The sequence below is a fragment of the Peromyscus eremicus genome, chromosome 3, assembly GCF_949786415.1.
Source record: "Peromyscus eremicus chromosome 3, PerEre_H2_v1, whole genome shotgun sequence".
NCBI classification, from domain to species: Eukaryota; Metazoa; Chordata; class Mammalia; order Rodentia; family Cricetidae; genus Peromyscus; species Peromyscus eremicus.
Genome location: NC_081418.1, coordinates 119,709,332 through 119,732,986, shown reverse-complemented (window position 1 = coordinate 119,732,986; position 23,655 = coordinate 119,709,332). Strand labels below are relative to the sequence as shown.

General features: G+C 46.4%; 1 protein-coding gene across 12 annotated transcripts in view; it reads right to left on the bottom strand.

Moving 5' to 3' along the window:
• Nucleotides 1-23,655, bottom strand: part of Itpr1 (inositol 1,4,5-trisphosphate receptor type 1) — a 341,014-nt gene that overhangs the window by 75,992 nt on the left and 241,367 nt on the right. For all 12 annotated transcript variants that reach the window (XM_059258296.1, XM_059258297.1, XM_059258299.1 and 9 more), the window contains 2 exons: nucleotides 3,207-3,387; nucleotides 847-1,100 (listed from right to left, as the gene is read on the bottom strand). In XM_059258296.1, the coding sequence (XP_059114279.1) occupies nucleotides 847-1,100; nucleotides 3,207-3,387 (435 nt within the window). The remainder of the gene's footprint in view (nucleotides 1-846; nucleotides 1,101-3,206; nucleotides 3,388-23,655) is intronic.

The following is a 23,655-nucleotide window of genomic DNA, read 5'->3' as shown; positions in this document are numbered from 1 at the left end:
AGTTTTTGTAACAAGAAAACTGCAAGGGAGATAATACCTTGTCTCTGTCTGAGAGTCTGGTTAATATCATAAGCTCTAGCTCCAAATGTCTAAGTTCAAGTCCAGCTTACTAAACTTCTAGAACATGTAGTACACACTGATATATATATATACTCCCAAACACTATACTGTCCACTATGCAGCACACAACTATACTCAGCTCTATGTACCTGATTTATAAATGTATATAATTTATAAATATACTTAATAGTCTATATCTCTCCAATTATTACCTGAACATCTATTGGCACTGGTGGCAGAGAGTGGCAGGCTATAAGACATACACACACAGATACTTACGCACACTAACTACATATGGATTCAACATCCCTAATGAATGAGGCTTTTGTGTCTGACCTTGTGGGGACACTGTGAAGACAGGAAGGGACAGATCATCCATTCATATTTTCATTATCAGTCAACCAGAAATCAGTAATGCTGGATCTTCAATTCAGACAAGGTGGTCTAAGTGCGAGGAGCTGAATCATGAGAAGTGGGACACCATGGTGCAATCTACCTCACACTCCCAACTATACGTGTTGAGGTCTCCAGGGACCTTGCCTACAAATGTTGGGACTTCCTGTGCTACCAATCACTTACAGACCTTAGGGTCCTCCAACCCAAGGCCCTCACCTGCAGAAGTTAGACAACCCAGAGCCCTTTCCCGAAGGCCACAGGGTCCCCGTAGTCTGGCTTTGCACCTGTAGGTATTTGGGTCCTCTGCACAGGACCTCTCTTGAAGGTCTCTGATTCCCCACAGCCTGGTCTCTCTCTAGGTCTCAGGACCAGCACAGCTCAGTCTCTCACCTGCAGATCTCGGTTGTGGTTTTCACACAGGAGCTGCAGGAAGCGCAGGATGGGCTGCATGATGGTGATGACCGCACTCATCTCTAGGTCATCCTTGGTTTTGTCGGTCGTAGCCTGGGTGCCCTCCCCAGACTGGTAATGGTCATCAGGGTCAGCCTCCCTCCGGAAGGTGGTGAAGGCTTTCCTGGTGGCAGCAGATGCTTCCAGGAGCTGATCCCGGACCTCTTCTGTTATCTGTGTTGTGGGCTCTTTGGCTAAAAGGCAAACTTGTGACAGTCAATACTGCTACATCCACAGAAGTTCTATTTTCTATACTCTGGAGGACAGTCAGAAACCCAGGTTCCTGCATTTGCTAGGGATCTGTAAGATTGGCAAGAACAACTTGATAGGGCTTTTGAGATGTCATTCAGGTTTGTGCTGTGCTATAGAGCAACAGCTTTGGTACAGGAATTGCCGACCTCAGAACCTAAGGCTCTGAACCTCAGCTTCTTCCTCCGTAAAATAGGAGTCCATCGGTGACTTCTAGAAGGCTCCTGGGAGACTTGATGTAATACTAATCACAACAGCAATTAATGTTACTGAAGGACAACTGATTGACCCCTTGCCAAATGCCAAGATACCATGAGTAAGCATCCATGTGTATTATCTTGTCTGGTCTGAATGACCCTATGAAACGACTGTGGCATCACAGATGTGAGAACAGACTGCATGGGTTCTGACGCTGGCTCGGTAGTTTACAACTGTACCTGTGCCTCAGTTTCCTTATCTGTAAAATAGAGATAATCATTTTATCTAAGTACAGGGATAAGTTGAGCTTTATATGAATTGACACAGATAGGTAAAGAACTTTGAACAATGCTTGGCTACACTCTGGATCTAGGGATGGCTTCCAAAGACCCGTGTGTTAAAGGCTTAGGCCCAGTCCACAGTGGTATGGGAACTGATAGAACCTGTAAGCGGTGGGGCTTGGTGGGAGGTCAGAGGTTAGAAGGAAGGGCGTGTCCCTGGAGGGGATTGTGTGACTTTCTCATCTTTTCTGGTTTCTTCTGGTTCTCTGCCATGAGGGGACTAGTTTTAACCTCTGCTATGTGCTCTGTTGGTTATGTGCTGCTCCGAGGCAGGTCCCAAAGCCACCAGACTGAGACCTCAATTACTCAGACAGACGTTTCCTGGTCCTAAGTTTATATGCCTCAGGTATTTGTTACAGCAGCAGAACACTGATTAGTGCATGCCTGGTTCATACTCAGTACTCAGCAGGACTCAGTAGTTTTTTGTTTGTTTGTTTGTTTATTCTCTTTATTCCACTAGTGGTTCTCAAATAGAGTGTTTTTTTGGGGGGGGGGGTCCTTAACTCTACCCAGCAGCTAATTGGAATGCCTGGAGACATTTTTGGTTGGGAGTGCGGGTGTGCTAATGGCATCTAACAGGCAGAGGTCACAAATATTGCTCAACATCCTATAGCCTCTGCAAGGGACATTCTCCAAATGTCAACTGGTACTTGATTGACATCTCTAGTATTAGCCTTGAGAAGTGAAGCTCAGAGTGGTTAATTAATTTGCTCGAGGCTGTTTGACTCCTAAACTTAGGGTTTATCACTTCTCCACCGCCCCCACCCCAACCCTACCCCAGGGCATTTTTTGCAGGCAGATTATAGAGGAAAAGTTTACAGTTTGGAAAAATAAAGAGCGGTCACCTGACATCTATGTATTTCCTTAACTTTCGCTAACAATAAGCAGAAAAGCACAGTAAAAAAGTTATTCATGGATCTTAACTGTGACTGCCAACTTGAGAGGATTTAGAGTTGCCATGGAAACACACCTTTGAGCTTGTCTGTGAGGGAGTTTCTAGATTAAGTTAACTGATGTACGAAGAAGAGTCCCGAATGTGAGTGGCACCATTTCCTTGTCTGGTGTGGAGAACTGACTGAAGAGAAGAAATGCTTCGCACCAGCACTCAGCCTGCCCTGCTTTCTGGCTGTGGGTGCCAAGTGACTGGCTGCTTCCCACTCCGGCTGCCCTGCCCTCCCATCATGATGGACTACAAACTCAAATCAATGGTCCAGAATAGGGCCCTTCTGCCTCAGGCTGCTTTTGCCACAGAAATAACAAAAGTAGCTAACACAACCCATACAAATTAAAACTGTGCATACATAGGAATATTCATGAACTGATTAAGCACGAAAGACCTTCCCAGGTGTCGGGCTTTGTCTTGGCGACTTAGAAGGAAGACATCATAACCAGAGTGGTGGCTTTTTCTAAAAGCCCTGGTCAGAATGCATCTCTGGAAGTCATGGAAAGCATGCAGCAGAACAAAGGGCTCCTGGGCAGGCTCCGGGCCCACCACCCCACGAACATGATTACCTTTCTTCCGGGATGGGGCATCCCTGTCCACTTCATCGTCTTTCTTTTTGTTTCCCAAGTCGCTGGTGTTCACGGTCACTGTTGCCTTGATCTCCTGCTGGGCCACCTTCATTCGGTCATAAAAGACCTTGAAGAACCTCTCTGATTTCTTATCTTCCGTCAACCGGCAGAAAAAGGAGTGCTGCCGTGGAGAAAGGACAGAGTCTCAACACCCTGACAGGACCGTGAGACGAACGCATTTAAGACTCCCCCAATTAAATGGGGATCCTAGGCAGTCACTCGCCTTACAAATGACTGAGGACTACATGGGGACTAAATACAACCACACAGTCATCCTCTGGGGTTTAAGGCCTGAGCTTTTCAACATAAGACCTTCCAAAAAGCTGCTGAACGTGGAGCAGCCTCCCCAGGCTGTGATTCAGCCAGCGAAGAACCGCTCCCCTCACGGCTCCCCAACACACACGGCAACTCCACAAACAACAAAGAGGGGGTTTCAGTGACCATGGCACCGAGGTCATCTGTCCAAGGTCTTCTCCGTACTCCGGGGCACATCCCTACAAACAACGAGCGGTAACATGCCGTCTGCTCCATAGGGCTTATTCACAGGGAAGGATGACCTGGAGTCCACAGGCCAGACAGCGATGTGTGAGTCAAAGGTGCTCAGGAAGGTATTCAATAACATGACAGGAACTTAGAGGAGGGTGACAGTGGGTGGGAGCAACCTCAAATCTTCAAGAAAAAAGTGAGTTTCAAATAAGGCCTCGCAGGATAGGAAGGAGTAGCTAGACGAATTACCAGGTAGCCTGCCTCTTGGATGTGCATTTGTTTTTGGCCCCATCGCAAGCAATAGTGTATATTGTTGATGGGAAAACACAATATGGTGTCTCTCCTTCATTTACGAGTGCTCGTTTTCACCCCCTTGCAAGAATCGCACTGTTGTGAGTTATTTACATAAAAATACAATACGTTCGTTTCCAAAGGAATGAGACACAGCTCCAGACAATGTATTTCCTCCTCTCAGGAGCTCTTTCTGTCCGCTTCATACCTGATTCTGGCAAGATGGAAGTTCCCACACAGGGGAGCCTTAGGCTTCCAATGCTGGAAAGCACTATTTCAGTCCCAAAGTCCCCTAGCTCTTACATGTATATCCCCCAATTCCCAACTCAGCAAAGCATCCCACAGAGCCACAGAGTTCCCATCTGCTACCAGGCGGTTGCAGTTACCCTGGCTCTTCTGGCCACTGGCAAACCATAGTGACCAACATCTGTCCAATGCGCTCATGTACTTTCTTGCTCGAGTCCTTTTCTTCTTGCTCATTGTTCTTGATTTCTGGTTCATTCTTGTATACAATACAGGATGGGCCCCTCCTTTGTATACTCTCAGATTCTGACTTTTCCCTTCCAAGCATTCCTGAGTGGCTAGCCCCATCTCTACCCCCTGGACCATGTGGTCACTGAATCCTCTAAGACCCTGCCTCTTCAATGAAGTTCACACCTGGAGTGTCCTCCACTGTCCTTTGCTGCCTTTTGATCCTTTTCTGGTTTCTTCTTATGTCATCCAGTCGCCCACCTGCTACCGTGACCCTGTCATGAGCTGGGCAATGTGTCAAGTACATGAGAAACAGGAGTGAACCCAATACCACCCACCATGAACCTGGATGAGGAAAGGAAACAGTAATTCAAGTACTCCCCCAGTGACCACTTAAAGGCTTATCCTTTTGTCCCAAGGAACGAGATCCAAGGGTCTCCTGGAAGACAGCTCTGTGGCAGACGATTCCAGTGCCGGATCTTTCCATAGCTAGGCCTTCCTCATCTTTTGATCTCACCACTTGGGTTACTTCCTTCCTTAATGAAGGCACCCCTAAACAAAGCCCAGGTCAACTGCTTCTTTTCAAAGGCCCAGTTCTGGTCTCACTGGAGCTAGATGCCCTGAAATCTCACTGTGTGTTTACTGTCCACCTGCTCACTGGCTTGTGCGGAAGCGTAAGCTCTGTGAAGGCAGGTGTCTTAGCCCCGTGACCGGCAGCCACCTCCACAGCACCTTGAGGAGGCTCAGCACAGAGTAGGCACTCCATAGACATCTGACAGAAGAATGTCATGAACCTAATGTTCTGTTTCTTCTTTTGCCTAGTTCCCCTCAGTGGCTTCCTTCTTACATTCGGCAAACTTGAGAAAAATAAATGCTACCCAATAAATAAATTCTGAAAAAACTGCTTAAATATCAAAAACCAAGTTCTAATGGTTCTCCCTAGCTGGAGCCAACACATCCACAAATAAAATGAGCCACGAGAGGATGAAGAACCAAACCACAGCTGCTTAATTCCTGGGACCGGCCTTCCCATGGACACAGGCCATATAACACCTTCCCACACTCAGGCTCACAGGAGAGGCTGCTCAAGCGGGACTGCTGGGACTACTTGAAGGCAAGCCTCAGGACGATTCATGCAGTTACCATTCCAGCACCGGGCAACTCTAAAAGTATTTGGGGACAATCTGGTCATTCGAGAAAAAAAAAAAGTACTTCAAGTAAGAAAATATATAAGTAAACGAAGCCTGTCATCTGTCTTCCCCAACAGTGAGTGGTGGCACACAGCCAGCCTGCTGTAAACCACAGGGCTCAGCATCCAGGGGGGTAACCCAGCCGATGTCAGCTGACACCTCCAGGGTAAGGGAAGCTCTCCTGAAATGAGAGAAGGGCAAGGGCTTCTGTGTTAAGTCTGCAACTGGCCACTCTGTCTATTCTGCATTATTTATACCAATCCTCGGTCAGCTCCTCATGGACCTGAAGCAGCTTTATGAGGAGAACAAGAAAAAGACGGTGACTGAAGAAGGTGAGAGATGCGTATCCCCCTGCAGGCATTTTTCTCATCCAAGGGGAGAAATGCAATCAGTGCCTTGAGGGAAGTTCTTCCAAGGTGTGGGGCTCCATCCCCGGTCCCTCACACACTCCCGCCGCTCTACCCGGGTGAAAGGGCTGCCACTGTACATGGAGTGCACAGCCCAGGCCCACTGCCCGGCTTTAGCTCCTCTACCGGGGTCACCCTAGAAAATAACGGTCTCTGATGTCTTGCTCTCCTCATCTGCAAAATGAGTATAGTGACAGTATGGTGGTCTTGAAGTCCCAGAGAGAAAGTCAGAGCCACTCTCACAGGAGGTCAAGGTCACTGGCTTCTTCACCAGGTACCAGGAGGAGAACCCTTTTGTAGAGCATCTTAACCAAGGACCTGACGAGTGTTAATTCTCAGGACCCTAAAAGACAACACATGTTAAATATGTTAGCACACCCCAGACACAATTAGGAAGACTGTGACCTCAGCAGAACAGCCAGGTGGAGTGGTTTAGGGCATAAGGGAACACAGGCTCAGGCTCTCAGAAAGACCAAGCTACACAAAGACAGCTGGAAGAAGACTTCCGGCCTCTCAAAGGAAGTGGTGGCATCTTCTGTAAGAAGGGAAGTGATACCGACGGCAGAGAGAGTGAAGAAGGGGGGCCTTCTATCACACAACGAGGTGCACCATGTGGAGAGGACAGATGTGGAGCCACTCAGAGCTCTGGGACAACCTGGCAGAGCCAGCTAGCGCCATTCACTTGCCTTCTCCCTGGTGAGATCCAGACATTAAGAGACTGGGCCCTTCTCACTCCTCACAGGTCTGCTCGCTCATCTCATTAAACCTCTTTCTGAGGTAACCTGTCCATGGTGCTAAGGAGGGAGAGAAGGTATGGCTTTGTCACACCACGTGGGGCTGAGGACCAGAGCAAACAGGTCCACAGCCCCAAAGACCTAGTCCTACCTGGCCTCATGTCCACTTTCTCCCCTGGACCTATTTCAGTGAATTGCCTCTTCCCCCAGGCCAAGGGCTGTCACACGGAGATTTTACTTTTTCTGAGTCTTGCCCTCCATACCAGCTGGCAGATGTCAGGGAATCCTTCGATGCAAATCTAGCCCAGGGCAAGAAACACTAGATGGCAACAGGAATCAAGATGGCGGTTGTCTCTGATTAGTGATGGGAAGTACTATAAAGGGGGATAAGAGAATGTTCTGGAGTGAAGGAAGCATAGTGATCAGCGTGGCAGTTGCACGGATGTAGCAAACAAGGGGCTTTCTGAAGACATCCACATCCTCATCCCCGTGTCCTGCCGATGTGCACTGTACCTTATACTAGACATGAATTCGGCAGATGGAATGACTGCTAATCATCCAACTGTCAACAACAAGACAACCCCGGATCACCACAGGGGCCCGCTGTCGTCACTAGGGTCCTTCATCATGGGGGAAGGCAGCCAGGAGGTAGGGGGAGAGCAGTGGTATTGCTGTGTGTTTAAAGGGGGAAGCTGGGAGCCTAGCAAAGAAGTGTAATCATCCTGTAGGAGCTGCAAACAGCCAGTAAGGGGAGTGAGTGTCCCTGGAGCCTCTATCTGGGAACATGGTCTTGCTGGCACCTGAATTATAACCTAGAAAGACTCATGTTGAACTTGTAAGATAATGAATTTGGTAACCCAAAGCCTCTAGATTTGTGGTCATCTGTTACTGTCGCCATACAATAAGTGTAAAAATGTTAAAAAAAATCTAATCAAGTTCCACTCTTCAAATCTGTACATATTACCATGGGTAAAAATTGTACCACACTGAAGAGACAAGCCTGTTTTGGTTCCAGAATGCTAGGGAACCAACTTCGGTAATGTATACAACGGGGCCACTTCCAGCACATCCCTGGTCACCCGAGGGAACGGCATCTGCCTGCCCTTCACTGACCTGTCCTCACCCTTCTTCTGTTATCTCCAAATCACACTGGATGCCAAAACCCTTTTCATAGATGCTGCCTCATCAGTCTCTGAGGAGATCGCCAAGACAGATAGCATCGTTCATAAACCCAGCACATTGCACACAAGCGCGCTAGGGTCAGGGGAGGTCAGAGGCTTGTGGCAGAGCCACAGAAAACTCTCTCCCTCTTGCCCAACAGGAAGACAGCCTTGGTGGGCAGACATGAGCAGAGGCTGGAAAAACAGAGGAAACAGGGCTTGTTGAGGGGCAGACGCTCACTGCCAAGCTGCGCAACACACGAGGTATGGCAGGTTTGCATGTGACATGCTTGAGGGAAGGAAGTGGGGTCAGGGGTAGGGTAAGGAAGTGGCTGCTGGCCCCAGCCATCTCCAGGCAGCAGTGTAGGGTGGGGGTAGGGACGAGGACAGCCATTATCAGCCAAGGTTCAAAATAAAACAAAAGAGAGAGAGAATGTACTATCTTGTGAGAAGACACCTTATATAAGAGAGGCAGGCATAAAGGATCCCTTTGAGATGGTATCAGAACCACCCAAACTCCCTCTTGGAACTAACTCACAACATTTACAAGATACCCATTTGGCTACCCCCTTCACATTACACAAACGAGAAAATGGAGGCTCACACAGGCAAAGGATTTTGTAAACATCAAAAGAAGTCCTTTGTCTCCTTAACTGCCTGTCTTGGTTAGTTTCTTGTCAAGCTTGACCCAAGCTAGAGTCACCAAATAGGGAAACTCAGCCGAGAAAATGCCCCCATCACGTTGGCCTGGAGGCAAGCTTATGGGGCATTTTCTTGATTGATGTGGGAAGGCCTATCCCATAGCGGGTGGTGCCACCCCTGGGAAGTTGGTACTGGGCTGTATAAGAAAGCAAACAGAGCAAGCCAGTATGGAACATTCCTCCATGGCTTCTGCTTCAGTTTCTGCCACTAGGTTCCTGTCCTGACTTCCCTCAGTGAGAGACTATGACATGGAAGTGTAAGATGAAATAAACCCTTTCCTCCCCAAGTTGTTCTTGGTCATGGGATTTATCACAGCAATAGAAACCCAACTAAGATGTTGCTCAGTTCAGTTCTTCAGGACCACGAAAGCTTGTGGTGAGAGAGTCCGAGCTGGCACTCCTATTCTCTATGATCACTGCCTTGTGGACAGTTTTCCCATCTTGGGTTGAGTGTGATAGGTGCTAATGAACTGAACGAGACAGGTATCCAATAAAAGAATAATATCATTACCTGCTATTCTGGTCCATCTTGAAAATAAACTACTGCTTAATTAGCCTGTTGGCCACCTGCTACCTCCACATGAGATATTACAAAGAAATGCAGCCTGGCTTATTTTATGACAAGAGGTACCCTGAGGTTAGGGTCCAGCAGAGAGTGGAAGCATCCTACAGAAAGCAGGGAGATATCTGGAGTGTGCTGGAAACTTTTTTGTAAGTATAAGAGGTGACATCCCTAATTAAACATGGGCCTGAGGTTTTGGAGGAAACCATCACAGCAGATAGAGGCCCTTCCTATAACCTGGACACATAGCCAGGAAAATAAGTGAATAGGAGGCAGAGGTCTTCCTCGGCATACAGGAGGCTCTAGCGCTCAGAACTCAGAAGAATGGCAGGCTCTTCCACATGGCACTCCCCGGAAAGTGAGCTATCTGCTTGTACCTGCCCAGGCACTGGGCTGCTCAATTTGGAGGAGCCTCTCTGTGGGCATCTCAGCTACAGGACAGGGGGACAGCAGGAAGTGGAGATGCCTGTGATCCAGAAGATCTCCTCATAGGAGCAGCCCAGGGCCAGGGTGGTGGTGGGACTTTGATCCTTCTCCAAAGAAAGACATTTGTACCCTGTGGTTCCACCTTCTAGAAACACTCAAACTGGACCCTGAGAAAACCCAGAAAGAGAGATATTTTCCCCTATTTGATTGCTTCACAAGACATGACCCTGACTGATATAGCCATGACGTTGTATACTTGGCATGGCTCACTTATCTGCTGCAGAATGAATTAAGTCCTTGGGCTAAGTCCGAGAATTTGAGAAATGTGGCTGAGCAGTGAGCCAATGATGGTGTGTCCAAGAGCTGATGAAGCGTCTACCTTTCCTCTTTCCTTTACTCTTTTTACCACTAGCTCTGGGTCTTGGGGGGCATCTTAACTAAATTTCTGCCTTCCCCAATGGAACAAAGTTATGGCAATGGCTATGGACCTGTGATTAACTGAGATTTTACCACTTCCTGGGGACCCTTTCTGTAAGTTATATAGTAGTCAACAGCAATGGAAGTATGCCAATTTGACAGGCATTGCCTAAGTATGTGATACACGCTGTCTCCATTCATCCTCAGCTACCCCATGGGTAGGTGCCATCATTATCTCTACAGACGAAGAAACAGAGCTTCCAAGAAGTTACATAACTTGGCAAGTCATACATAGTACTTGGAGCTCCCACACTTAGCCTGACATGCTTCTGACGCTCTAGCCTTCAACCACTGCTTTGTTAAACTTATCTCTGCTGAACAAGAGTCTGTCATAATCTGGATACCTTGCAGCTTTTTAAGCCATCCACTGCTATTCTCCAACTATGTCAGAGGCATAAACAGACCACTCTCATGGTGAAGAATCACTGTGAAAGGTATCAAGGACGGCACCTCCACAGGAAACAAGGATGCTTAATATATTTGCTAACTCTGACTCCCAAATAGTCCCTTTCTGGCATTTGCGAGTTTGCCAGGGCTGGGGTTTATAAGCTCTCAACAAACCACTGTCACACAATAACTGCTGTAGGACTTGAGTCTTTGTCTTAGAAACCAAGGATAATGATCACAAGTCAAAGATCAGAAACCATGAGGCAAAACATTACCCTTGGTTAGACACACCAGCCCTGGAGAACTGGGGCTCAGAAATTAGTATTTTGGCCTTGGCGCCTCACTAGCCAATCCTGTAGTCTTAGATAGTTCAACCTCATTTGTGTCTTAAGGATTCTGTATCTGAAAAAATGAGATTGTACCACCTGCCTGGTCTTCATTACATGGAGGCTAGGGGTCCATCAGGGTGGCAGTTATAAAACTGTGAAAAATGATCTAACTCCTACTGAGCCTGATGTAAATGCATGGTCATATTATTATCTAACAGTAATTAATACCTGTGTCAAGGTAAGACACTTGGATATAGGATAGGTGGATCCATGGGTGGTATGTGAGGGTCAAAATCTCCTATTCAAGTAACATTCAGTGACAATCCCATGTGGTATTGGTAGCTTAAGAAAGCTTCCAAACTGACAGCAAAAACATGGTAAATAGCATTACCCAGTAGTTGTCACAATGTAGGAAATAAAAGTAAAACCAGTCTAGACTATTCCTAGCTATAGAAAGCGATCTGATTTCTGAAGACACAGAGCTAAACATATAAGCTTCTACTTCTTAAAGTGAACTACCTCCAAAGCTAGAATACAAGCCTGACATTAGGCCTGCCTTCCTAGTCAGTCCTAAGTGTCTGTCTCTCTCTCTCAATTTAAAAAAAAAATTATTTTTAATTATGTGTATATGAGTCTGTGCGTAGGTATGATACATGAGTGCAGGTGCCCTCAGAGGCCCCTGGGAACTAAACTTGGGTCCTCTTCAAGAACAGTATGTTCCCTTAACTGCTAAGCTATCTCTCTAGCCCCTTAAGTCTTTTACATGAACTTTTCTCCAGTATTTGCAAGATGGATAGATAAAAAGAGAATATTTCCCTTTGCAAAAGTTATTAAAACTCAATATAAACAATCAAGTTTTAAGCTGAGTGTGGTGGCACATGCCCTTAATCCCAGCACTCAGGAGCCAGAGGTAGGTATAGATCTACAGGCTCTAGGACAGCCTTGTCTACACACAGTTCCAGGATAGCTAATGCCTGTCTCAAAACAAACAAACAAAAAAGGTCACTGTTTCGTTTCTTTTTGTAAGGTTTGATGGGCTTTAACGAAACACCTGTAGCTCTCACTTCACCAAGTTTTCTGAGGCTGTTTCAGGCTTGAATGAGCTAAGACATAAGATAAACTTCCACATGGGAAGGGAGGAACCAACAAAGGAAGCCAAGGGTGCACGGGAAATCATCAACATCTCAATGTCATTTTTCAGAAACCAAGTTCTGCCTCATCTGAACTGTGGAGCCACCTCTGATGGCTTAAAGATGTACACCCATTTTCAATTCCTCTGCCAACCAAGAATGGACAGAGGACATGTTCAGGCCTGTCCCTGACTTCTGATGCCTGAGAGAATGGGTAAAGACAAGGATACCCTCACTTGGAGTCACTAGGTTCCTGGTCTTCAGGGTCAAGGCCAAAACAGACCTTTAATGATGCTTTTCAAAGGAAAATAATTCATCTTTTATCTAGCAGCCAAGTCTGCCCTTCTCTGAGATGCACACTTTTTCTGAAGCAGGAAGCTGAGCTGCTTTCTCCTTCATCTGTCTCTCAGTGCCCACAGGAGCTAGCACTTGCTGGGAAGTTCTGCCCCATCTATATAGCATAGCATGCAGATCACCATGCAGATCAGAATAGGAATAGTTTCATACATATTCATCACCAATATCTCAGCCAACAAAATATACAAAAAAAAAAAAAAAATTAGGCCGGGCAGGCATGATAGCACACTGCGATCCTGCAATTCCAACACTCAGTAGACTGAGGCAGGAAAAAAAAAATCACAAAATTAGAGATCAGCCTAGGCTACATAGTGAGAACTTGTCTATAAATAAAATAAAGAAATAAGTGAAATGTCTTTCAGTGCAACTGACTATACAGGTATGCCAGCAGCAATCACTCGCTGGAAGATTTAAGAGTCACTCAGAACAAAGCCATGGCTTTGGAGAACTGTGTGTCTCTGAGCTTTTTTTTTTTTTCTCCAGATTTAACTACCAAAATTTGTTATGGATCCCAAAGGTCAGTATTTTTGTGGGGATACACTGGTGTGATTTCTGGCCAAAGACAGGAAGAGGAAAACTAAAGCCTCCCGGAAAAAACAAAGATGACCAATGGAATGTAAAATGGGCACAACCCATAAAAACAATGAAGTCAGTGCCATCCAAGAAGCACATGGGGAAGTGGAAGGGAACTATGTATGGTGAGGTCTCTGATAATCTCCCACAAGTGCAAAGAAGTATTTTGGTTTGTCTTTGAATGGGTATGAGCCTTGTTTTAAAATCAGTAATAGTGCCTTTTATTAATTACTATAAATCTGAGATTCAGGAAGACTTCTGTTCAAAGGATTTAAGGCCTCAGAGTCACAACCCATGGATAGCTTCTCAAACAGAGAAGAAAAAAATGGCCAACAATCTGGGATATGGCTCTGGGGCTGCCCCAAAGCACCTTCTGGGGTGATGATGCAGAGAGTCACTTTTGGCTGTTTGTGTGAAACTCTCAAGTCCCGACTTGGCTTGCCCACAGATTGCCTGTGGAATCTTAAGTGCAGAGTGCATGGAGGTCTCCTCCTCAGACCTCCAACCTGCATCATGACACCACAAAAGGAATATGTGAGAAGTGCTTGGGAAAAACCAAGGAATGTTCTTTGAACTAATAAGTGTGTTGGCACAGGCCTATAAATCCTATCACTTGAGAGATGGAGGCCTAAGCTCCATAGTGAGATCCTACCAAAGAAAGAAAGGAGAAAGGAAAAGGAAAGACAAGACACATGTTAGGACATTAGCATTTTCAGTCCCTATCTCCTAACCCCTCAGGCCCATTCTGCAATGAAGCTTCTTCATCAGGTATCATCCTGAGGCCACAAAGGTGTCCCACAGGTGGCCAAAGGGATGTGGGTGGGCAGGATGAAAAGACACCCACCCTCATTCATGCAAGTGCAGCTCAGTATAAAGCAATGCACTCTATCTACACCAGCTACAGAGGGGCTGAGTGTGGTGTCTTTAGCCTGGAAAGAGGAGGGCCCATGGTTGAGGCCCTGGCCATGGCTAGCTATTCTTTCCCACATGGATGGTGGTGATTACAAAAAAGGCCTGAAGAAGAAGTCAATTTTTCGAACAGACCACTGAGGTCAAATATCTGTTCTGTGTAACTGAGGAGACCATTCATTAACCTACACCAACTTTTCCTGACTCAGAGCTCCAAAGTTCCCAGGGACCTTGCCTTGAAATTTATAGCAGAACCAAGAACACTACTTGGCTCACACATTTTTTGTGTCTGTGCAAAGCCCTGGGGCTGAGAAAGAGCTTCACGTCCTATATCCTTAGGGAGGCAGAGACCTGTGTATGGGGTGATCGGGGAACTAGATGGGTTTGGTCAGGTCACTTGTTAAAATCCAACTGTAGTTCCCTCATCTACAGGAGGAAAGAGGAAGATTAAGAACAACCGCAGAGGCCTATTAGGAGGAGTAAATAGGAAATACATGTGTGATAGTCCCTGTGGTACAGGGAACCTGGCAAGATTCAGTGCTAGTCCCCTTGCACCCTTCCCAGCTCTTAACATACTTGACTGTGACAAGTGCGCCAGACCATTAAAATCCAAAGAAAAATAAATACCCCTTTCATGCCAAAGACCAAAACCAATGACCAGTTGTTGGAGAGCCTGTTGTCACTTACAGTCATCCCTGGACCATCCAACTCAACTCACTTGCAGACACACTCTGGAGACCATCACATCCCCCAAGCCAGCAGGCCCATTTCACTATGCGGGCCCTTCAGGCAACGTCTCTATGACCAGAAAAGCATCTGACAGTGACATGTCCAGATAGCCAAATGGACGGAGGTGGTCAGGTTGAAATTACATGGTGTTCATCTTTGTTAGCTCAATATATTCCAGCCCTGGCAGCGGTAGTATGTATCCAAGCAGGTCACTGACCTGAGCCAACTTGGTGCCCTTTAGAAGCACTGAGGAGGGGCTGGCAGGGAGTGTGGAGATCACCTAATCCAGCCTCCCACCTGATGACAGGCGTATTACCATAGCTGAACAGTCACCTCATGCTACCGCCCGCCCTGCATGGTGCTCCTGCCACACTGGCCTCCTCAGCAGCTCCAACACACCCAGCCCTGGGCCAGAGTTGCTTTCGCTCTATTCCGCGTGTCAGGTCCCGGAACAGATGTCTCTTCCACACCTGCCCTTGCCGTCGTCCTAAGGACTGACCGTCACTGTCTCACTCTCCCAGTTTTGCTACACACAGGATGTCTGCTGGTTTCCTAGCCATCTCACCCACTGGATGGCATACTACTAAAGTCAAGACAGACACTGTCCCTGTCCTGACTTGCACAAGCATTTTGTCCAGCACTCAATATTTATTGTATTAATGAATGAATAACAACCCCAAGGGAGGCACGGTTCCAAAACCCTTAAGCTGCTTGTATCTAGCAGCTGAGGTTTAATTCCGGGTATGTGAAAGCTCAAAGTCCTGCTAAATGAGGAAAGTGTCACACTCCAGGGGGGCCAGCTGAAAGCTACTGGTGTGGTGCTGGCACTTCTCAGGGTTTTTTTTTGCCTCTAACTCTGGGATAGCTTCAGCCTGGTTGGGGATCTTTAATCCACCCAGTTAACCATTAACCAAGCCAGCTTCAGAGACACAGCTGCTTGCGTTATTAACTCAGGAGCAGGAAGGACAATTCTTTGTGGGCCCTTCCGTCTCAGAAGCTGGCTCCCTCCCCAGGCTTGACAGCTACAAACTCGGGGCTGAACAGTCTGTGGGCTCATGTTGCAAGAACATTAATAAAAACACGTTTCTCAAATGCTGGGTGCTTGAGGGTGATGCATTCTCCTCCTTCAATAGCAGTATTCTTTTTTTTTTTTTTTTAAAGTCTAGGGTTCTTGGAACAGTGGAGCGAAGAATTCATATGCTGTTACAGGACCACAGCCTTGAGTGTCTGAGTTAAGCTGAGAAGCAAGCTCAAAGCCCAGGTATAGGAAACTGGTAAAACATGGAGAGACACTTTCAGATGGGATCTTAGTGGACCTCCGGAAATCTGTGTTTGGTAGGTTCCAAAGTGCCAAAGGGAGCTGAGGCACAGAACTGCAGCCAGCTGTGAACATGAAGAAGGTTCTCTGAACAGAGGGCTGCCTCCAGGCTTGGGTGTGAGGTGACTGAAAAGCCAGCCCCACACCAGGGATCAAGCTGCGGGTAGTCTCCCAGCACAAGCTCACTGGTAGAACACCTGCCTAGAATGCACAAAGCCCTGCATTCCATACTAGGCACCAGGGAAAGAGAGAGAAACGTCTCAACCGTCAAGTTAACTGTTGGAAGGTTTCCAAAGGGAAAGTCCCTCCAGTTACTCAGAGGGGAAAAAAAAAATTACCTCCTCAGTCTGGAATCTGGGATGTTTTATGCAGATGTCTGCAGCTCAAGTTAAGGAAGGGAAGTCAGCCTGCCTTTGATTATTCAAACAGGCTACCTCTATTAAGGACTGCACAACTTGTAAGCAAGGCCAGGGTGGGTCTGACTTTTTAAATTTTTACTTAAAAAAAAAATCTTAAGCCCGTTTTGCTGGAACTATTTATTCTTTTCTATGTAGTTTCTCATTCCAATGTATTCTTCTGTACTTGTGAAAAGCTTCCATTCAATCTTGTATGTAGGGATCAACACAAAGTCAGCACAGAAACCTAGGTGGCTCCCTCAGAAGCCAAGGTGTAGGGAGCATTCTCTGGCAGCCATTGGGTCCTCAGCCATGTATATCTTCCTTGCTATCAGTCACCACGTGTTCGCGCGCGCGCGCGTGCGTGCGCGCGCGCGCGCGTGCGTGCGTGCGTGCGTGTGTGTGTGTGTGTGTGTGTGTGTGTGTGTGTGAGAGAGAGAGAGAGAGAGAGAGAGAGAGAGAGAGAGAGAGAGGCAGAGACAGAGACACAGAGAGAGACACAGAGAGAGAGAAAGAGACAGAGACATGGAGATCAAATCCAGTGTCTCCCCTTCCTAGCCCTTGACTTTTTTTTTTTAATGTGGGTTAACTTCAACCTGTTAACTTTCAGGTAATAGGGGCCACCCAAATTATCTAAGAACCATCATTGTGGGACAAACTTACTCTCTTGTTTTCCTATGAATCTCTTTTATAATATGTGGGATTCTATTTCATAATGTGGCCAGGGGAGACAGATGTCATTCAGCTCAGGGCAAGAGCACAGACCAGGATGTAGGGAAACACAAACAACCTCTCTCCTCCGGGGGCAAACTGCTGTGCCTGAAGCAACGGAATCCACCTGGTTCCGGAGCAATCTAGCAGCGCACAGAAAGCCTCTATCAAGCCTCTATCAAGCCCCTGCAATGGAGGGAGTGGTTATGAAAAATCACGGGAAAACAGACAAGGGAGGGTGGGGAAAGAACACCTTAGGAAAAAAACTCTTCGGAGGCCCTGGAACTACACAATGGGGGTGTTTGGGGAAGGGAGGGAAAATATTCCTGTTTCCTGAGACAGCTCCAAGAAATCATGAGTGGGCGTGAGAAACAAGGAAGCTTATGGACTAAAAAGAAAGAAAAGAAAAGGGGGGGGGGTTGGGGAGTCAGGGAAGGGGAGAGCAGGATCTGTGAGAGACAGGGGAATTAAAAAACACCATGGCAACAATGCAGTCCACCTACCCCTGGCCGCCCACCCACAGCCTGATTCTTTACTGACGCATTTTGAGAACAAGCTGGTTCCTACCAGCTCAGGAAGGTGAGCAAACCCAGAGAGCTCATTAAATCCCAGCTCTGCGACTCTTGCCTGCCTGCAGATAGTGAGCAAGGAGGACATAAATAGAAGTTATGTAACGTCTCTTTGTTGATTCCTGTGCTCACCAAAAACATGCGGCATGACCTGGTTTTTCTTTAAAGTTCGCCTCAGCCTGCTGGTTGAGGGCTCTAATGTAGTTAGGAATCATCCTGAAGTTTAAACAGCAGGATACAGACTTCCAAAGTTAAAGGGACTCCTCAGGCCCAAGTTAGGAACCCTCGGGGTCAAGTACGCTTTGGATATTAAAACAAAACCAAGCAACAGAAAAGACGGGTGAAGAATCTTGTGATTTCTTCTTGGACCCTTTCCTGATGAAAACTGACAGACTGGGGGCAAAGACTCAGATCGAGCCTCACGAAAGTGGCTCCTTGGGTTTTTGCAAGGAGCTGAGTATTTGAGACCAAGCCTTCCAGCTAAGTGCTGGGTTCTAACTACCTTCCAGGCAAAGGCAGCTGTCTGTCGGTCTGTCTTTTCCTTAACAGGCAAGACAATACGAATTCAATACTACAAAGACCTCTCTATGAACAAACTGATACAGATAAGCTTTGCATTGTAAAATCAACAGGTCGTAAAACCTGGCCTGTCTTGGCCAGACCCTTCAGTGGCTGCATCCGGGGCTCAGCCACAGACTTCTCTAGGCTTCCTTCTAAGGAGCCATGCTTATAGGATGTGCCACTGAGCCAGAAGACTTCTTGTTTAACCTGTTGATGCCATCAGACTGTTTAAAAAACCGTTACCATGGAAACTACTCCCTAGCAAGCATTCTTCAAGAGGATATTACAGATGCTGGAGAATATAATGCCCTTGGTCTCATGAAGCTTTTCCTGAATCTTAGAATGTATAAGTACACTAGGAGACCTTTTTTTTTTTTTTTTTTTGGACAGGGTTTCTCTGTGTTGTTTTGGCGCCTGTCCTGGATCTCGCTCTATAGACCAGGCCGGCCTCGAACTCACAGAGATACCCTTGGCTCTGCCTCCCGAGTGCTGGGATTAAAGGCATACGCCACCTCCGCCTGGCACACTAGGAGACTTTTAAACCTATAGTACTAAATTATAATTATAATTATAATAATAAAGGGTTTCAAAACTACAATGTTTTCAAAGGTCAGACAAGTAGGAATTAGTCAGATGATGGATAAGTTGTGAAGACCCCAAAGCACATAAAGACCCCACTTTGGTGCTCCAATTCTATATGAGTGTTTTCAATTCAGGGTTCTGGCAAGCAAAACACTCTGTTGGGCTATAATCAGCTCAGTGGCTGACCTTCAGCAAGAGATGCTGTGGCTCTCATTGTATTATGGTTTTTTTGTTTTTTTGTTTTGTTTTTTTTTTTAAATCATCAGAAGTCACAGGTAGTCAAAACCATACCACTTAAATCAGGCAGGAGGCTGGGGATCAAATCAAAGCAATTAAGGATATCTTCACTACACTATTAAAATGATCCAGATGACTCACATAATGACTAGAACACAAGGTGGCTATTGTTTGTTTTTAGTTTAAGAAGATCAAAGATCAGCAACAAGGATTCATGGTGACTGAGTACAAACCCCTCACCTAACCCAGGAGGAAAGAGACACAAGATTCAAGGCAGTTGTTGCCAAGACAGGACAACCTCTGGTTTGGTGGTGGTGTTAAAGTGCATAGGGAGTCAGTCTTCCTGTAAGCCCATCAGCTCCGTGCCTTCTCCTAGTCTCCATCCCTGCAGAGAAGAAGGCGGCATTCTCCCTTCTACAGTACAGAGGGTGAGGAACTGGCAGAGACCGACACATCTTCATGTGCCGACGCAGCTACGTTGCCAGGTAACAAATGTAGAAATGTACTCAGAAAACTGTATGTGACAATATGCAACCTCCGCTCTGCAGCTGATAACCCAGAGAGTGTTAAAACACTATGTTCTCTTAACACTTCGGTTTTAGTGTGAAAATAAAATTAAATGGGATACTTCCTCTTGTAAATATAAGACAGGCATAAATCTCACACATACATGCCACGCTGGGAATAGTAGAAGGGGTTGGCAACACCCATCTGAGGTCTATCCCAGAATCCCTCTCCCTCAAGATGAAGCCCAGAAAACACCAAGAAATGTAATGACTGAACAAGAGTTTTTTTTTTTTATATGGCTGGATACACTCACCTCTAGCCAGACAAAGCTACACACAATGAGAACACTAATACAAACCAAAGAAAAGCTTATACAGCAATATGAGACCGAACATGCTTCCCTGTATGAGTTCATAAGTCAACCTTTAAAGCTAATTGGATACGTCAAAGCAGTAAGGGCTTGCTGCTCAGATCAAACAAGAACTATGGCCTTCTCTCATCTCCAAAGATAAAACAGACGCTGCTATCTAGCATGGACTCGGTCAGATGAATAGTGTACTGACGAACTTCCTGCCTGTGTGACTGAAAGCCTGTGTCATATGGAATGTAGGTGAGAGAGTTTTGAGGGAGGAAGGCTTGCCTTCAAATGTTGGTTCTGACAACTGGGGACCGGGAGTAAGACTGACTTTGCTGGGCCTCAGCTTCCTCATCTGTAACTGGGGCCATCTCATGGAACCCAGCATAGTTGGGAATACTTGATGAAGGCAAGAAGTCCCTTCCCTTTCTTGTCACTTCCTCAAAAAAGAATATTCTTCAACCAGCAAAGGTGGGAATATAGGGGGAAATCTAGTCCACTTAATATCATTGCAAAACGGGCAAAAGCTGAGTATAAATAAGTCTCACACATGCCAGTGGGCCTATGCTCTTTAGACGCAAGGAAGGAAGTATCACTGATAGGAAAATCCAACTTTACTTAAGACCTTTAATTAAGTGTGCTGCTTTCCATGTCACAGAAGGGAAGCCTCAAAGGAGAGTCTTCTCGTCACTAATTTTCATGGCTCTGAGAAGCCGAAACTTGCTGGAGGGGAAGACGCATTTAATATATACAAGTTTTATTTGGCAAGTGAGTGATGCCTAAGCTGAAGGGAAAAGTCTTTCGTGACTTCTTCCTCTGTCATTTATGGCCAAGTTTATCAATGGACCCAAACTACCAACCACACCAGCTATCTTCTGGAGTTCTAGAAGGGCAGCACATTCTCCAAAGAGAGGCCACCACCAAAATGAAGGCTCAGATACCACTTGTCTTGCACAAAGATACAAGGTCCCCAAAGTGGGCACAGGTCCATCAGGGAAGCTGGTGGTGGCTTTGCAGCACTGTGCAGAGACCAAAACGAAGACTCCTGCCAGGAAACGACATCTACACGACTGCCAGCTAGCTCTGTCATTCTGAGTGCCTTCAACCCTGTTTCCTCTTCAGCAAAAAAAAAAAAAAAAAAAAAAAAAAGGGGGGGGGTCACAGCAAAGCAACACCTTTCATGCAGGACTGCCAAGTGAAGCAAAAACGAGCCCGGGCAGAGAGGGCCCTTAGCTGAGTTCCTCGCTTCTGGGACTCCTTATTTCAGTCTGTAGTCATTATTAAGGAGAAAAAAGGAAGAAGTTAGCCCAGGAGATATTTCTCCATTGACTTTGTGTATTTATTTCCTTTGGGCTCAGATAAACCTAATTCCTTCTTATTCTTAAAGAAAGCCCTCCAGTATGATGTCAGTAACCATTAACAAGCTCTCCTGATGTTGGCAATGAGAAGGGTAAGATGGTTAAAATATCATGGTGGCACAGAGGACCAGGGCCAGAGCATTTCTATCCTCAGGGAATATTCCCTGAGCACACACCACGGTGTGCATGCTCCGGAATCAGATGGATTCTTAACCAGGGCATTATCTTCTCAAATGAGTGGGAGAGGGAAGAAGTACAATCCTAAAGTAAAAGCTACTACTCATTCGCAAGAACTATGTGTCAGGCCCCATGCAGAGCTGAGTACCTTCCACATATGGCCTCACCAAGTTCCTAGGAAAGACCTACAGAGTAGGATCATGAACACTGACTCATCACACACAGGCGGAGCACACTTCATCCACCAGCTGCAGAAGCTTCTTTAGAGTACTGGGGGTGGGGGTGGGGCAGGAAGCTTGGGCCTTGGTTCCCTGGGGTCTTCACCCAACTCCAGTTGGGGTGGGATCATTTCCATTCCAAGTAAGGCACTGATCAGAAGTAGAGACCATTGCCTCTGCTTCAGGGGATCAAGAGAAAGGTTTCAGAATAGGAGCTATTTCAGTCAGGGCTTGGCAAGCCTTCCGGGCTAAGGGAAAGTGGGCATGTCCCACACGGAGCAAAGGCATTTCAGTACACGGCCCAACCCAGTTGGCCAGCACTGCAGGTGCAGGGCAGGACAGTGTATGGGAAAGAGAAGGAAGAAATCCTGGCATTGCCTTGTCTTGCAGGACATCCACAGACTTCACCAGCATGGCATCGGAGTCTGTGAAGATAGGGAACAAGACTGCCAGGCTTCTCTTTGGAAGTGTCACTGACAATACTGTTAGGAGATGCAGGGTACTGCTGAATGGGATAAGTACCAAACTCAGGCCTTATGCAGCCAGGACAGGTAGGGTGTATATCAAGGTGACAGAGAAGGTGAGCTCCAAAGACTCAGGCTCATTTTATGGTCCCACTCCAACCCTAGCTGTGCCACTGTGCACATATTATCTACTCTAGAGTACCAACTTCCTAGCTCAAGGGAAGTTGTAAGTGAATGCTGGCTGAAAACCACTGGGAGGTAAAATGGGCACAGAATTAATTCGTGACCAATAGTCAGAAAGAAAGATAATGAACAACTTCAAGGATTCTAGCTTAGGTGTCTGGGGGGGGTTGGTGGTAGAGACTCATGGTCAAAGTCTTGACATATAAATGGCCTGGAACAGATGAGAACAGACAGCAGCCTGATTGGAGTCATGTTAACTTAGAGTTAACTGAGATAAAGATGCCCTAAAGGGATTTGAACGGGGATCTATAAATCTATAAAGAAGTGGGACCACGAGCCACATCTTTGGGAGCCACTGGCATAAATGCTGGCTGGGAAAGCCTTGGGAATGAATGAGATCATGCAGGAAGCATGTAGAGGGAGGAGACAAGGTCCCAACAGTTCAGGTATTTCAAAGGTAACTATGTGCCTTTAGGAGTCCCTGTCTTTCCTCCGGGAAAACTTTTGTGAGAAGCACAGAAATAGCAGATCATGAGGCCACCAGGAAGTGACTAACCTTAAAAATGGGATGCCCTTGGGTTGGATGGTCAGAGAAAGCCCACAGATCACAAGTCTGGAATCTCAGGTGTCTAGACTCAGCCACATGGACAATCCCTGAGGATGACTGCTTTACCCTGCCTTCTGGATCTAGGATAAAAGGCAGCTAGCAGGGGTCAAGAAATACAATAACGGGAAAGGGGATATTGCCTCCAGGGAGGAACCAGTGTTCTAAAAATAAACTCAACCTGACCCCACTTCCAAAAGAAGAAAGGAAGGTAGGTAGGATGGATAGATGGATGGATGGATGGATGGATGGATGCATAGACAGAAGATACTCATGACCCTGAATTTCCTATTGTTTTCTGACTAAGTGGCTACACTATCTTGGGACTTAAGATACTGTTCATCTGATGAATATTGCCTAAAACCTGTAATTGCCAGTTCTGGAGTAGGGGCAAACTCAGAACAAAGGAGTAAAATCTACACCTCTTTCCTTTATGTGGCTTATTATTCAGTAGTAATAATCAAGCAAGTCCAGGGGCTGGCAAACCATTTTCTAAAAGACAACATGGTAAAAATCGTAGGTGCTAAGGGACATAGTCTTTATGCCAACTGCTCAGCTCCATCCCTGTGAGTGGAAGGAGCCATGAAGGACACTGAAGGACAGCTTTGTTTCAATAAAACTTTATACAAACGTGGGCAACTAGTTAGATGTGGCCCTTGGGTCACTGCTTGCCATCATAAGAAGGAGAATCTGGTGTCAGCTTATATTCTATATTCGGAAGTTACAAGGACAAGTGCAGAGGGGTAATGACCTAGAAGTGAAGGAACAGATAGCAAGGAGGAAAGTCTGGATCCGCTGTGGGTTCAGGACATGAAACGAAACAATGGCTCA